The sequence below is a fragment of the Podarcis tiliguerta genome, assembly GCF_965153285.1.
Source record: "Podarcis tiliguerta genome assembly, chromosome: 6".
In the NCBI taxonomy this organism is placed as follows: Eukaryota; Metazoa; Chordata; class Lepidosauria; order Squamata; family Lacertidae; genus Podarcis; species Podarcis tiliguerta.
In genome coordinates this window covers 53,945,913-53,961,283 of record NC_139539.1, presented here as the reverse complement: position 1 = coordinate 53,961,283, position 15,371 = coordinate 53,945,913, and the positions used below count along the sequence as shown (strand labels likewise).

At 39.5% G+C, this 15,371-nt stretch overlaps 1 protein-coding gene across 8 annotated transcripts in view; it reads right to left on the bottom strand.

The window, feature by feature from the left end:
- Positions 1-1,000: 1,000 nt before the first annotated feature.
- ELAVL4 (ELAV like RNA binding protein 4) overlaps positions 1,001-15,371 on the bottom strand; it is a 92,153-nt gene continuing 77,782 nt past the window's right edge. For 6 of the 8 annotated variants that reach the window (XM_083447884.1, XM_083447888.1, XM_083447883.1 and 3 more), the window contains exons 4-7: positions 8,859-9,012; positions 6,268-6,493; positions 4,332-4,370; positions 1,001-1,329 (exon numbers count right to left, since the gene is read on the bottom strand). In XM_083447884.1, the coding sequence (XP_083304010.1) occupies positions 1,002-1,329; positions 4,332-4,370; positions 6,268-6,493; positions 8,859-9,012 (747 nt within the window). In that variant the 3' untranslated portion in view covers position 1,001. The remainder of the gene's footprint in view (positions 1,330-4,331; positions 4,371-6,267; positions 6,494-8,858; positions 9,013-15,371) is intronic. The other 2 variants (XM_083447887.1, XM_083447885.1) reach the window with 1 other exon arrangement.

Below are 15,371 nucleotides of genomic sequence, written 5' to 3'. Positions count from 1 at the left end.
ACCATCCTGCAACTCATCTCCTTGCTTTTGGGTTTTGACTGTGGGTAACTGTGTGCCTGGGAAGAACACTCTCCCGTTCTGTATTTAATATTTTTATTACATGCTATGAAAAGATACGAAGATCATCTGTTTGTAGCCCATCCTTCAAAAAACAATCTACTTAATCCAGTTTAAAACACACATCTTGATCTCTAAAAAGTTACCAGTGCAGTATGAACATGACAAAGTTGTCAATTTCCCCTAAATTAGCCAGTCAAAATATTTTTTTCTCAAATCCAGATTCTCTTGTAAAAATTCTTTATATTTTATAAAAATAGATTTTTCTTGAAACCCATTTTCAGCAAAGAGACCACCTCTTTGGCAACATTGTTAATGTTATTTAAACTGTTATGTCATCAGGTATCCCCCCCTTTTACCCTATCCCTAACAGAAGACTGTTTAGTTCACATGATATAAAATAAAAAAGGAAAAATAAAAAAGTTGCAAAATTATGTTTCTCTTTTTTTTTTTCATTTTGCAATTTTTATTGTTCCTCTTTAATTTATGTTGGGGGTTTACCAATCTGATTGGATCAAACATTTTGGAAAAAAAAGAGAGCAAAATCTGCTAACCCCATTAGTCTGTAAAAATGGTTTTAGATTTTTTTCATTTATTTATTTATTTTTCAAATGAGTGAATGGTCATCTTAAAAAGACCCACCTTCAAGGAAGGTAGTAAAACTAGCTGGCCGGGTAAAAATCCCTGCACATTGTTATCTATGTATATTATATTCAACAACGACAGCTATGAAAGAACATTCAATGCATCAAAGGTTTTTTGTTTTTTTTTCTAAGCATTATAAAATCCTTTCCTGTTCACAGGATATCAACGTTTTAATACTTAGGCAACACTGGCTTATAAAAGTCCATGGTTGAGTATAAGCCTTGAAAGTTTTTTGTTTGTTTGTTCGTATATATATTTATATATATATATATTTATAATAATTATTAAGGATATGAAATTCAGGATTTATGGGTTTTATTGGTTTTAAAGGAAACTTGCAATACTCTGTCTCCTAAGCGATATCCGTTAAGGCTGGCAATTGCCATGGCAGCTTCATCGTAGTTGGTCATGGTGACAAAGCCAAATCCCTTGCACTTGTTGGTGTTGAAGTCGCGAATCACCTTGACGTTATTGACTGCCCCAAAGGGGCCAAAGAGCTGCCACAAGACACTTTCGTCGGAGTCAGGGGACAAGTTGTAGACAAAGATGCACCACCCAGTCCCAGTATGGCCAGGGATGTTCATTCCTACAAGGCTCGTCATCCCATCAATTGTGATCGGAGAAAACCTATCGGATTAACAAAGACAAAAGACAAAAAAAGAGAGGAGGGCTAATCTACAGATCAGTTTTCAAGCATACGTTACATAAAACCAAGACCAAGAAAAGAAAAAGAGCCTGTTAAATTCTCTGCAGTGAAGAACGCACATTCAGCACACGGCGTAACGTTCAGTTTAAAAAGCACTACTAAATGCCTCTGAAACAACAGCTGCTGAACTCCATATAAGGAACTGAAATTGAGTGTGTATTAGCGGTTCCCTTGGAGAACTTGGCTGCACCCTGCAATCAAATGAAGTCTCCTTTATGTTGTGATGTAGTACATGGTTTTATCTGAGTAGGTTGTAGCTACTACCTTTATTGCCTGATGAAAGCTTAATTGGTTCGATCAAAGGTATCTAAAGGGCTGCCACATGGCAGATGGAGCAAGCTTGTTTCCTCCTGCTCCAGAGGCTGGGACCCAAAAGCAATGGCTTCAAGTTACAAGAAGATTCTGACTAAACATCAGGAAAAACTTTCTGACAGTAAGAGCTGTTCAACGGTGGAACTAACTCCTTCGGAAGGCAGTGGGCTCTCCTTCCTTGGAGATTTTTAAGCCGAGGTTGGATGGCCATCTGTTATGGATACTTTAGATGAGATTCCTGCATTGCAGACTTCTAGACAAAATGACCCCCGGGGTCCCTTCCAACTCTACAATTCTATTGTATTCACACAGGCATCAGTGAATTACCAAGTACCTTTATTTGAAACTACTGAGGCCCTAGAAAAAGCATTGCTATCCTGTCTAAGATGTTGTGTGCAATACGAATGTGTATTACATGTGTGAGTTCTGTCTCTTTACATAGATATATTTAAATCTGTGTGGGGCTAGCTTAGCTGAACCACAACTGTTGACCCCCACAGAGGGCAGCAAGCACTTTTGTTTTCTGTAATTTACTAGACTTATTACTCGCTATACCATTAACATGACAAGTTATGAAAACTAAAGACTGCTTCATGCAAATCTTTGTCCTACATGGATATAATATCTAGGTCCTGGTAGTCAGCAGGACACCCTCCAGTTGTTGTGGACTCTAGTATTTGGGAGGCCCAGCCATGGTGGTGAATGGTCAGGGATGATGGGAGTTTTAGTTCACATTAGCACCCTGATCTAGATGGATTCCAGTGTCCAGAAACTATATGGTAGCTGTTTAAAAACTTACCACATGGTCACCTGAAATCACATGGGGAGGTAGTATTCAGTAGCATGCAATTTAAGCCGATTGTAACTGGTGCGCCCCAATCACCCCAGAAATCAAGGGAAGCGGGGAGGTAAAAAGGAACAAAGTTTAACGCTGAGATTATTCAAGTAAAACTGCTTAACCGCCCTAGTTTAAATTCATCCTTTCAAGCACCAGGTGTTAAGTTCTGAAGTGACCACTCTCAACTGAATCTGTGCAGGAAAAATAGGTACTGTTACTTCTAAAGTGCAGTAGGAATGTTTTTTCCCTGCCAGAAGTACAATGATCAGAAAGACTTGGGGAATGTATAAAACAACTGAAAATCTCTAAATGTTGGGGAGCATGGCTGCCCCACCCTGTGTGATTTCATAAGGCAGACCAGGTGCTGGTTCAAAGCTACAATCCAGAAATATTGCGTGTGTGTGGTTGCACCTACACTGTGCATACAGTATTGACATGCAGCATGAAATATTATACCTGCAGTCTGTGGGTGGCATTCTATATTTCTGATACCTACACCCTGTAATAAAAAGCTAGCCTCCAACCCACCTCACGCTGTCCTTTTAAGAAAATATCTGCACCCAGAAATTTTCATGTCATTAACTAGGAGAGATCAATTCACATCCAAAGGAAGTCAAAATTTTATGTTATTTATGCCCCCCTCCGTTTTATTGTTGTCCTGATGTATCAATAAAATCTATTTTTTGAAAAAGCAAAAGCACATCCAAAGCATCTCCCTCCCTGGGCATGTCCCCTCCTGTGTCTGCCATCTGGAGGTGAATGACCCCATTCACACCTCGCAGGAATGTTGGCAAATGCTAATGATCAAATTCTCTTCTGTGGATGTGACAAATGTGGTGTCAAGGAGAGGGGGCTTCCCCACTGGTGAATTTCTGTCCTACTTGGAAATCCACAGAGTGCCTTGCAGCCCACCCCATCTCAAAGACTGGAGTGGGTGGGCCTGTTTTGTCACACCCTACTTTTTCAACATGGATGGATCACAAGTGGACATGTGTGCACACAGCTGTGTATGTTCCATGTCATGATACGGTGAGAGGCTATACATACAGCATTTTTGGATTATAAATGTAAGAAACAGTCCTTTAACCTCTGTGCTGATGTATGTGGATTATTAACAGAGAAGTCATACTAATGTAACAGTTTCATGCCATCAGGACAGTATTTTCAAATTTCCAGTAGTGACACTATGAAATAAAAATCAGAACAAGCAATTTAACTTAAAAGAAGGCAAACCACAAGCTCCAAATTACTGGAAACACTTGTCAAACCTGCAACAAAGAAAATAAGAGGCCTGATTAAGGTGCACACAGTTACAGCGTTTTATGAAACTTGGGCAGCTCCCTTACCTTTCTAAACAATACTGGGTTTGAGTCACATTTTCAGTGACAATTTCACACTATAAGCCCAGTGACACCAAATCTTTGTTATAATAAACTCTGATTGAGTGAGACTTTTAAAGAGTCATTTAACAATACACTTAGGAAATCAGAATGCTTGTAGCTGTTGCACCTAAACCATCTTAGAAGACCTGTAACAAAAGAAAAAGTAGAACATGCACACAAAAATCACACACTATTTGTGTGTGTGTGTTTGTGCATGGTGTTAAAGAAAACGAACTGAAGTCCAAACGAAAAGACAGAAAACATTTGGCATGCTGGTGGGGGGAAAAAAGGAAAGAATTAAAAACAAAATAAAGTTAGTGATTAAAAAAAAAAATTATAGCACCAATCTGTGCCAACATGGACATCTGGCAATCTGTTCAATTCTAATTACCTCTTTACGCCATAGGCCATATTAAGCAAATTGTCCAGCCTGAAAAGAGAAGGAGGGTCTCTGGGTTAATGTCTCACAGATGGCAAGATTGCTCAATGGAACTTTTATTAATAATGCTCCATTTTCAAAGAAGAAATTCGTAACATCAACTCCTGTACATCTAGCGGGTCTAATGAATCAGCAGCCATAGAGCTGCTTTTACTTCCACAATAAACAAATGACATTTAAAAATGTGCTGGTAATGAAGAAAGGTAACATTCCACCATCTTACAATTTGATTCATCACAGAAGAATTCCCTTGCGGTTTTGCTTCTGCACACTATATTAGCCTGAAATTGTAACTTTTGCTATGATTTCCACTATTTACCTTTCCATTGTCATTAAACCTGTAAATAGAAATAATAGTAATAAATACGCTGGTGGCAGCCGTTTAGGATTGTACTAGTATTGTGAATTGTAGACATTTTTCTTTTGTTGGGAGAAATTATTTTTGATGCCTAAAAGCCAGAGCAGATTATCCTAACATTTTTCAGATCAGATCATTAAACAAAGTTGATAATGTTTAGTATGATGGGCAGTCACAATGTAGCATGTATAAAGGCCTACCCAACTTTAAAAATACGGAGCTTTCCATATTAATGTATTAGGCAAATGGGTTTTTGTTTTCCAAGGGGTCAGGGTTGTAGGCAAAAAATAACGAACTGAAATTAGCTACATTGTTCAGAAGAATTAACTTTAAAATAAAAATGTAACATCCATCACACTTCATCAGAAAAACCAAGAAGTGTTCTGTAAATGCTTTAAATGTGAAACAATTTGTGAATATTCTGTTCAGAAATCTGTATCTGCACAGAATGCTAAACTGTGGTTTTGTTTTAACCTTGGTTAGTTTAAGCAAATATCAATTTGTCTCAACTGACAAGTAAACAAGGCATGGCTTGTTTCCCCAGAACTTGGGTTTACATTCCAGCTGCTCTTGCCGCCACAGTTCGGCAAGTATCTAGCAAAGGTGGCCAAACAAACCATCATTAGGCAAGACTGTTGAGAGGACATAACATTGAATCACAGTTAAAACAACCTAGGATTTGTGTAGTCAACAACAAACCATGGCTTCACATTGTGATGGTACCAGGAAAAAACTATGGGCTGACACTCAAACACATGCCACTTTGGTTAAACTAACCATGGTTTAGTATTATGTGTGAGGGAGGCCACTTTATATTTATTTCTATCTACATATGTATTATACTCAATGAACAGATACTGAAATAAAGCTGTGTGTTCTTTGCACTTTATCTGAGCGCTTTAAAAGCAAGGCCAATAGGTACTAATGCTTTCTCTATGGAAACCAATCCAAATGTAGAAACAAGTTTACGCAAAAGGCTGCCATGAATAGGGAAAGTCCCCACAACAGTAGTTCATAAGCAGGGCAACTATACTGTGTTAAGAGACATTTAACAGGTGATCAGTATTGTCAACTTTGATTGCCAGAGGAAAAGATCTAGTATATAACCTGCTTCCTGCACCTTTTGCTTAACAAGGGATTGCTGCAAGCTAATCATATCCTGGGGCACATGGCAACAAGTACATAGTTTTTTTTTACTGTAACTCTAGTTCCCTCAACTGGGGCTTTTATTTTTTATTACCCAACTGCTATGTTAATCTTTTGTATCTTTTTGTATCAATGCACCATGTATAAATGAAAAATGAATTCTGTTTCTCATTTTTATGTGGGGTAATAATTCACACATATTCCGTTTCTTGTTTACATGATTGTCCTATCATTCCTTTGCCCGACAAAATCTGGTCAAACCACAGTTCTGTCAACTCAGGAACCTGCAAAAAGATGGCCCACCGAACTCCCAGTCATAAGATACTGAAAATTAACCTATAACTTGGTAAACAACAATAAAATAAATTATTTGGAGAATGTTACCTGAATCTCTGAGCTTGGTGGTGGAGAGGTCCCGGATAGCGTCTGTTGGGAGACTGGTACAGCTGGGAAAGGAGGGCTTGGCTTGTTTTCTGACTGGGGTTATTAGCAAACTTCACAGTAATCGGTTCTGTAGCACCACTAGGCTTCTGGCCATTTAGTCCCTTTATGGCTTCTTCTGCCTCTATTCTCTTATCAAAACGGATAAATCCTACACCACGAGAAACACCTGCGAAAAGAATATTGCATTTAAATAAGCAAAAGAAGAAAGGGAAAAAAGTTTCAAGAACCTACTACACAAGGCCACAGGAAGTTACGTAATACCACAGGAAATAAAGTGTTGCATGCATTGTTGTCGTTTAGTCGTGTCCAACTCTTCGTGACCCCATGGACCAGAGCATGCCAGGCACTCCTGTCTTCCATTGCCTCCCAGAGTTTGGTCAAACTCATGTTTGTAGCTTCGAGAACACTGCCCTCCATCTTTCGCAACATCAGGGTCTTTTCCAGGGAGTCTGCTCTTTTCATGAGGTGGCCAAAGTATTGGAGCCTCAGCTTCAGGATCTGTCCTTCCAGTGAGCACTCAGGGCTGATTTCCTTCAGAATGGATAGGTTTGATCTTCTTGCAATCCATGGGACTCTCAAGAGTCTCCTCCAGCACCATAATTCAAAAGCATCAATTCTATGGTCCAGCTCTCACTTCCATACATCACTACTGGGAAAACCATACCTTTAACTATACAGACCTTTGTTGGCAAAGTGATGTCTCTGCTTTTAAAGATGCTATCTAGGTTTGTCATTGCTTTTTTCCCAAGAAGCAGGCGTCTTTTAATTTCGAGACTGCTGTTACCATCTGCAGTGATCATGGAACCCAAGAAAGTAAAATCTCTCACTGCCTCCATTTCTTCCCCTTCTATTTACCAGGAGGTGATGGGACCAGTGGCCATGATCTTAGTTTTTTTGATGCTGAGCTTCAGACCATATTTTGCACTCTCTTCTTTCACCCTTATTAAAAGGTTCTTTAATTCCTCCTCACTTTCTGCCATTAAGGTTGTGTCATCAGGATATCTGAGGTTGTTGATATTTCTTCCGGCAATCTTGATTCCGGCTTGGGATTCATCCAGTCCAGCCTTTCGCATGATGAATTCTGCATATAAGTTAAATAAGCAGGGAGACAATATACAGCCTTGTCGTACTCCTTTCCCAATTTTGAACCCATCAGTTGTTCCATATCCAGTTCTAACTGTAGCTTCTTGTCCCACATAGAGATTTCTCAGGAGACAGATGAGGTGATCAGGCACTCCCATTTCTTTGAGAACTTGCCATAGTTTGCTGTGGTCAACACAGTCAAATGCTTTTGCGTATTCAATGAAGCAGAAGTAGATGTTTTTCTGGAACTCTCTAGCTTTCTCCATAATCCAGCACATGTTTCCAATCTGGTCTCTGGTTCTTCTGCCCCTTCGAAATCCAGCTTGCACTTCTGGGAGTTCTTGGTCCACATACTGCTTAAGCCTGCCTTGTAGAATTTTAAGCATAATCTTTTTAGCAAGTGAAATGAGTGCAATTGTGCGGTAGTTTGAGCATTCTTTGGCACTGCCCTTCTTTGGGATTGGGATGTAGACTGATCTTCTCCAATCCTCTGGCCGTTGCTGAGTTTTCCAAACTTGCTGGCATAATGAGTGTAGCCCCTTAACAGCATCATCTTTTAAAATTTTAAATAGTTCAGCTGGAATACCATCACTTCCACTGGCCTTGTTATAAGCAGTGCTTTCTAAGGCCCATTTGACTTCACTCTCCAGGATGTCTGGCTCAAGGTCAGCAACCACACTACCTGGGGTGTACGAGACATCCATTTCTTTCTGGTATAATTCCTCTGTGTATTCTCGCCACCTCTTCTTGATGTCTTCTGCTAGGTCCTTACCACTTTTGTCCTTTATTATGGTAATCTTTGTACAAAATGTTCCTTTCATATCTTCAATTTTCTTGAACAGATCTCTGGTTTTTCCCATTCTGTTGTTTTCCTCTATTTCTTTGCATGCATTAAGTTGGCCTTTAAAGAAACTATTGCAATTGCAACCGTTTTATTTTATTTAAATAATTCACACACTATTTATGTAATCTCTGCGCTGTTTACAAAGATACAGCCTTAATAACTCCACCTATATACGAACATTTATGGTCCTATACACAGTTAGGTAAAAAAGAAAAAAATTTAAAAATTGATATAGTTGTAAACATATGGCTGTTTTCCCTCTTATAAATGTGGAATATCATATTTGTCGAAATGTTTTTATGATGAAACCATGTTTATTTCAGCCTGAACCAGAATTCCCTGCCCCCATTCCAACTGATCACACATTTACAAGACTTCCCCAAATTACTAATTTGTCCCCAACCCACCATTTGGAAATTACAGCTGATTATCAACCTCCCCTCCCTTTGTCAGCAAATCTAAATATGCAATTTCCTTTATACATATTCCTGTGTAGAAAAAGTAGAGCGAAAGCACTTGAGAGCTTTAATTAAAACAGCAAATGAAGGACCTTCCAAACAAATTCAAGTTTAGAAATGTGCTTATAAATAAAACGTTTTTCAACCTGTGACTTGATCAACCAGAATTCTTGAGGTGATGATGCGCCCATATTGCGAGAAAAGCTGCTCTAGCTCTTTCTGGGTCATCGTTTTTGGAAGGCCGCTGACATACAGATTAGCATCTCTGATTGATGCCGAACTTGGACGGGCATAGGAAACCTAGGAGTTAAACAACACGTGGTTAAATAATGTATTATGTTTTAAACATAATAATAGCCTGCTGATCAGACCAGTGGACCACCTAGTCAAGCATCCTGTTCTAACAGTGGCCAAAAACAGATGCCTGAAAGCAGACAAAAACACAACAGCACTCTGCCCATTCTCAGCAAGTGGTATTCAGAAGCACTGCCTCCGACAGTGAGGGAGGAACATCACCATAGTCCTCCATGAATATGTCTAATCCCGATTTAAAACCATCCAAGTTGGCCATTAAACGTGGGAACGAGTTCCACAGTTTATGTGCTTCATGAAGAAGCATTTTCTTTCGTCTGTCCTGAGCTTTCCAACATTACTGGATGTCCTAAGTTCTGGTACTATGAAAGAGGAAGGAAAAAAACTCCTCTCGACCCACCTTCTCCATGCCATAATTTTATAAACTCCAGCCATGTCACCTCTTAAATGCCGTTCCTCTAAACTAAAGGCTATAACCTTTCTTCATAGAGGAGTTGCTCGATCCCCTGAATAATTCTGGCTGCCCTTTTCTGAACTTTTTCCAACTCTACAATATCCTTTTTGAGGTGAGGAACCAGAACCGTTCACCGTCTTCCAAACACAGCTGCACCAGGGATTAGTGCTTTTTCAAAGCTGCCACACACAGGTCGACTATCCACCATGACCCCAAGGTCTTGTACCTGGTCAGTCACTGAGTTTCTCATGAGTTTTAAGAGAAATTAAGACCTTTTTGTCCCAACACGCATCACTTCACACTTGCTTACACTGAACTGCATTTGTTATTTTGCCACCCATCTTTTTTGTTTTAATGACCTTGAACAATTTACTGTTATCAGCAAACGTGGCTGCCTCACCACTCACCCCAATCCTAGATCATATGTGGACAAGCTTAAAAGCACAAATCCCACAAAGACCTTTACATCACACACTTGGTTAACAGACTGTTTTCAACCTTTTGAGTTCCGACAGCTTGTTTAAAATAACCTTCTCACTTGATTCTACCTGCTCTTACTATAGAAACTGAGAAGTAGAAAAAATGTTGAGAACAAAAGGAAAGCTGGAAATAATTTTAAAACACATGCAAGGATAAGGTCCTTAAATGCAGGAATAAAAACAGTGACTGAAGATAGGCAGATTAATGTGCTGCCTCCCACACATCAGCTTTGTAAATTTACCCCTTTGGGCTGTGGGTGTATAAAATGATTTACTGTATCCAGCACAATCTGAACGAACCTGGTATGTACAGGTTCACTGTTGTTTTGCTTTAATAGTTAGAAACAGATGAGGCTTTCTACAGAGAGATGTTTTCTCTTTATGTATTCATACTAAGCTGGCAGGATCTGCCCTGATTGCATTACAGAATAACTAACGAAACATCTGCTTAGTGAACCCATTCTCAGCATCATGCTATTTTCAACTCAGTTCTAACTGCCCCTCAAACTGGAAAAACATCCAGCTGATGCTAGTCAATACATATTAAAATATTATGCAGAATTCTAATAATGCTTTAGCAAAATACAACACATTTCGGTGAAAGAATGATTTAATATTCATTTTAATAACTGCAGTCAACATGCAATGTATGATTTATATATAGAGGTCTGTTTAATTTGTCAATATTGTTTCCTATTTCCACCAGCTCCAGTTTGAAAATATGTATTTTTCATCTTACAAAAAGCCATTTTGCCAACCCATTCCTTGTACTGCTAGCAATTCCACACAGAGTATAAAGAGATTAAGCTTTCCGGCACACTATAATACTGGAATATACAAACCCAACAACTTTGTGAAGCTTTTCACTCTTGTCTAAAACTAAGTATTTAAAATCTAGCTTATCCATAAATTGCTGTATTACATTCAACCAACAGCATGTGTGGAGGGGGTTCAAGTCAGTAACATGACAAGCAACACCTATCTCTCAAAAAGGCAACTGATAGATAAATGTATTTTCTCCACTTCTAAAAACAGATGAGTCAACAAAGAAAATATCAGAGAAAACTAATATTTGCCTCCACAATCTTCATTAGAAGAAGATAAACACGTTACACATGTTTACACTGCAAAGAATTTAAAACCACATTTCAATATTTAGGAGTCAGACATAACTTATTTTCTAAAGTATCCCAGGGCATATAAATATAAATGTTAAAAAGAATTGTGATAAAAAGGGAACAAACAATTAGAGGGACTGGTTATAGTGTATGACAGTGGTTTTCAAATTTTAGGTTCAGGGAACATTGAGTCTTTCACAAAACTCTACAGAGACATAGGATACTGAGACACAGTGTCTTCAAGCCCCATCAGCTATCATTCGTCATCAGCAAAGCCTGTGATGTGGCAAATGTACACTTATCCACAATGGGTTTGTGAAGATAACATTTCCTTACTTACACCTCATCCCAAATTGTTTTGGGGAAAGAGCTACTGCTCTCTTCTTTTATTTCCCCATGCAAGGTTGTAGGTGGATGTCAAAGATACATTGGCTATTCCTCTTGTAATACTTGCACAATATTATTACCCCAGTCAACAAGTCCTCATATGCTGGAAATGGGCATATCTGCATGTGAAACAGATTATAAGAGTTGGGTTGGGGGCCATTAGGTAGCAAAGGTTTGGAAGTCAGCCTAACTTCAGCATTTTAAAAACACCTGTGTATGCATAAAACTAGCTGCAATAAACATAGCTTGTCAAAAACATGTTTATTTTTATCAAGTTAATTCCTATTTTGTTTCTGCAGTGATTACAATTTTTTTAAAGAGGCTTACATACAAAATACAGCCATCAGTTCTATTCCTTTGTGGGATGTAATCAAAAAATCCCAACATTTAGTCAGGCATCAGACCTATGAAAGACTGCCTGCAGTGATCCTGTAACTGCCTACTCACTGGATTTTCTTCCTCTAATCTCACATGATCTTGCAGATAAGCACAAAAATGTACTAGGCCATGTATTGTGAGGAAGGATTGGGGAGCAAAAGGAGAATTAAAAACATACTGGTAAGGCGTATTAGCAGCAAAGTACTCACTATATTTCTTCTGGCAATAAAACAGTAGCCTGGCTACTCACCACCACCAACAATGTAGGAATATTGCCAGGGTACTATGATTTGCAAGCTAGAGGCAATGGAGTGCCCAGGTAGAGTTTGATTTTATCTTGAAAAAATTAGATTCGTCATAGCAATGTAGCAAACACCTACTGTTATCCCCTAACTGTAATGACTTTCTGGCTCTACTATATACAGACTTTTTCACTTCTTCTCAGCACTTGTGTGAATGTAGGATTACATGGCATGCATCTGATAAAGTGTGTTGTAATTCACAAAGACCGATGTCACAATAACATTGTCTAAGGAGGCAAAGGTTCTTTTTTATTTTAACTATACCATACCAACACAGGTGCCACTCAAAATTTCATAGCCTAAATAATACATGCTATTTTTTTTAAGTCCTAGTGTTTTTATATAAACTGTGTTTGTGAACATAATTTCATGCATTCATCTGTATATAGTAAAACTACTTGTTGCCATTGTAGTGTCTTCAAAATATGTGGATCATAAAGGTAATTGTACCCCTGACCGTTAGGTCCAGTCGCAGACGACTCTGGGGTTGCGGTGCTCATCTCGCTCTATAGGGAGCCGGAGTTTGTCCGCAGACAGCTTCTGGGTCATGTGGCCAGAATGACAGAACTGCTTCTGGCAAACCAGAGCAGCGCACGTAAATGCCATTTACCTTTCCGCCAGAGCGGTACCTATTTATCTACTTGCACTTTGACATGCTTTCGAACTGCTAGGTGGTCAGGAGCAGGGACTGAACAACGGGAGCTCACCCTGTTGCGGGGATTCGAACCGCCGACCTTCTGATCGGCAAGTCCTAGGCTCTGTGGTTTAGACCACAGCGCCACCCGCATCCCTATATGTGGATCATAGGTTTGTCCTAATTCTGACTCCTAAGATACATATAAGACCACAAGGAGCGGAAGGGGGGGGGGGGAGAATGGAAAGTACTCATTCAGGTGACATGCACAAATACATCAGATGTAAGACTTGGAGAATGAAAACTACATGTATTCAAACTTCAATACCCAAGCAACCTGAGCTTTAACTTTCTTGGTAGCTGTCCTCTAATAATATTCTAATAATTATACGAAGCAGCTAATGCCTCTTTAACATTCAATGTTACTAGCCTCATGGTACTCTTCCTTTTCTCGTTTACCAAGACAAGTTGAACACTGGAAAAACAGGGAGAAAGCAAAATGGACAAATCTAACTTAAATAATACAACCTATGCTTTATATGAATGACAACAAAACATCCCAAAATCTTGGAATGTAAAGGACACATTCCTAAAGCTGGAATTTTAAAGTTTTGTTTATGGTGGGTAAGCACCTTCCTATTCACATAACAAGATAATTGTAATGGCTAAAGTCAGGCATAGGCAAACTCCGGTCCTCCAGATGTTTGGGACTACAATTCCCATCATCCCTGACCACTAGTCCTGTTAGCTAGGGATGATGGGAATTGTAGTCCCAAAAAATCTGGAGGGCCTGAGTTTGCCTATGCCTGGCTTAAGTGTTAAGTTACTACAGGAAAAGGGAAGGAGGCAGTAGCTCTGTCTCTTTTGGTCATACTGGTCACCATCCAACTTGTGGAGGGTGAATGTCTCAATTGCATAGCTTCCTATACTCATTGGGGTTCCCTGTCTGTTTCAGTACCCTGGAAAGTCAGGGTTCTAGAATGTGCAGGACAGTGTCTGATAAAGTGGTAGAAGCAGCAGCAGCACGCAGAGCTGCGTGAATGTTTCTTGCTGCTCCCTTCACTTACTTGAAATGGGGGGGGAGACATAACTGTGGAATTTAAACACAGTGGTAACTGGGTAGTTGTGTAGATCATATTAAAGGATGCAGATAAGAAACAGGGCTTCAAATAAGAGCGGGGTAGGTCAGAAGACCTAACTGTAGTTCAGCTGCAGAGACAGCAAAGAGAAAGGACTCAGGAGACAGCTGCAAATAAAATGTTTCACTCCAAAGAGAGGTGGGAATTATTTTCTAAGCCTTGTAGCCATGCAGCGTCTGTGTGTTTTGTGGCACCAGAAGACAGGGATAAACCTCCTTTCCCCACATGCTGCAATCCCAATAACAGAGCCCCCTGAGCATGCAGTTAAGGACAAACAAGCAATGTAGCTGCACACTATGTATTAAGCGCTAACATGCAGTTTGACCAATACATCACAACTGGAAAGAAGAGCCTAGAGTAGTAGTTTGACAAATCCTAAAATGAAGGCCAAAACACACATTTATTTACTACGTGTGGTTAGCAACTGCATATATTTTTTTTTTATAAAAAAAATTAGATACCAGGTGTGACGGTCATTTCCAAAAGGAGGGAAGATTTAGCCCTCCCTTCCCGAACCATGATTCCCAATGATAATCAGCCCCTCTTGCCCACAGAGTTACAAGGCATAGAAAAGTACAGTGGGAGCTGTTTTTCAGACAGAGCAATCCAAATACCTTTATGCTGGCATAGAGCGCTCACTACTGCCCAGTGAATTTGTGTGTGTTAACGTCCTGCTGGAAGGATCCAAAATGAAGTGTTGCAGGGAGGGGCTCAGTAGGTAGTGCATTAAACTTTTAATCTTAGGATTGTGGGTTCAAGCCCCATGTTGGACAAAAAGATGCCCACATTGCAGGGGGTTGGACTAGATGACCCTCGTGATCCTTTCCAACTCTACAATTCTTTGATTCCCTCCTGCATATATTGAAGCTTCTATATTTATAAAGCCACTTTTTAAGGCTCGTTTTCAGTGGTCACTCTAGATGGCACAATTACTTCTGATCGTCATTCAATTTTCTGCCATTTTCTTATAACATCTATGCTCTATTCCAGATGTGGGACGGATATATAGATACGTGGATGTACTATTTAGTTAGAATCATGGGTCTGGAAAGTTTGTTGAAATGTCTTTTAAAAAACAAGAGGGATCTCTGGGAATGCACGCAGCCAGAGCCTTTTCAGGATCTGCCCTAAATCCCTCCATGATCCATCCAGGAAGAACAAAAATTATATAAGCTGTCTGCAAAGTAGGGATCGGAACAAATTTGGTTCAGGTCACATTTAAAGGCGAATCTATCAAACCTGCGCTTTCCAAAACAATATGAGAACCAAAACACAACCATCCCTTGAAATTCACACTTAACCAAATTTTGTGATATAGTTACCCCATCAAACAATGGGTAGAAATCAATATAGTGCTAAAGAGACTATTCAGCTCAACTATTTCTGCTTTCTTGACAAAGCTAACTCCCCTCTCCTCTCCCTATATGCTGTTCTGGGGCTTCCTCTCTCTTCCCCT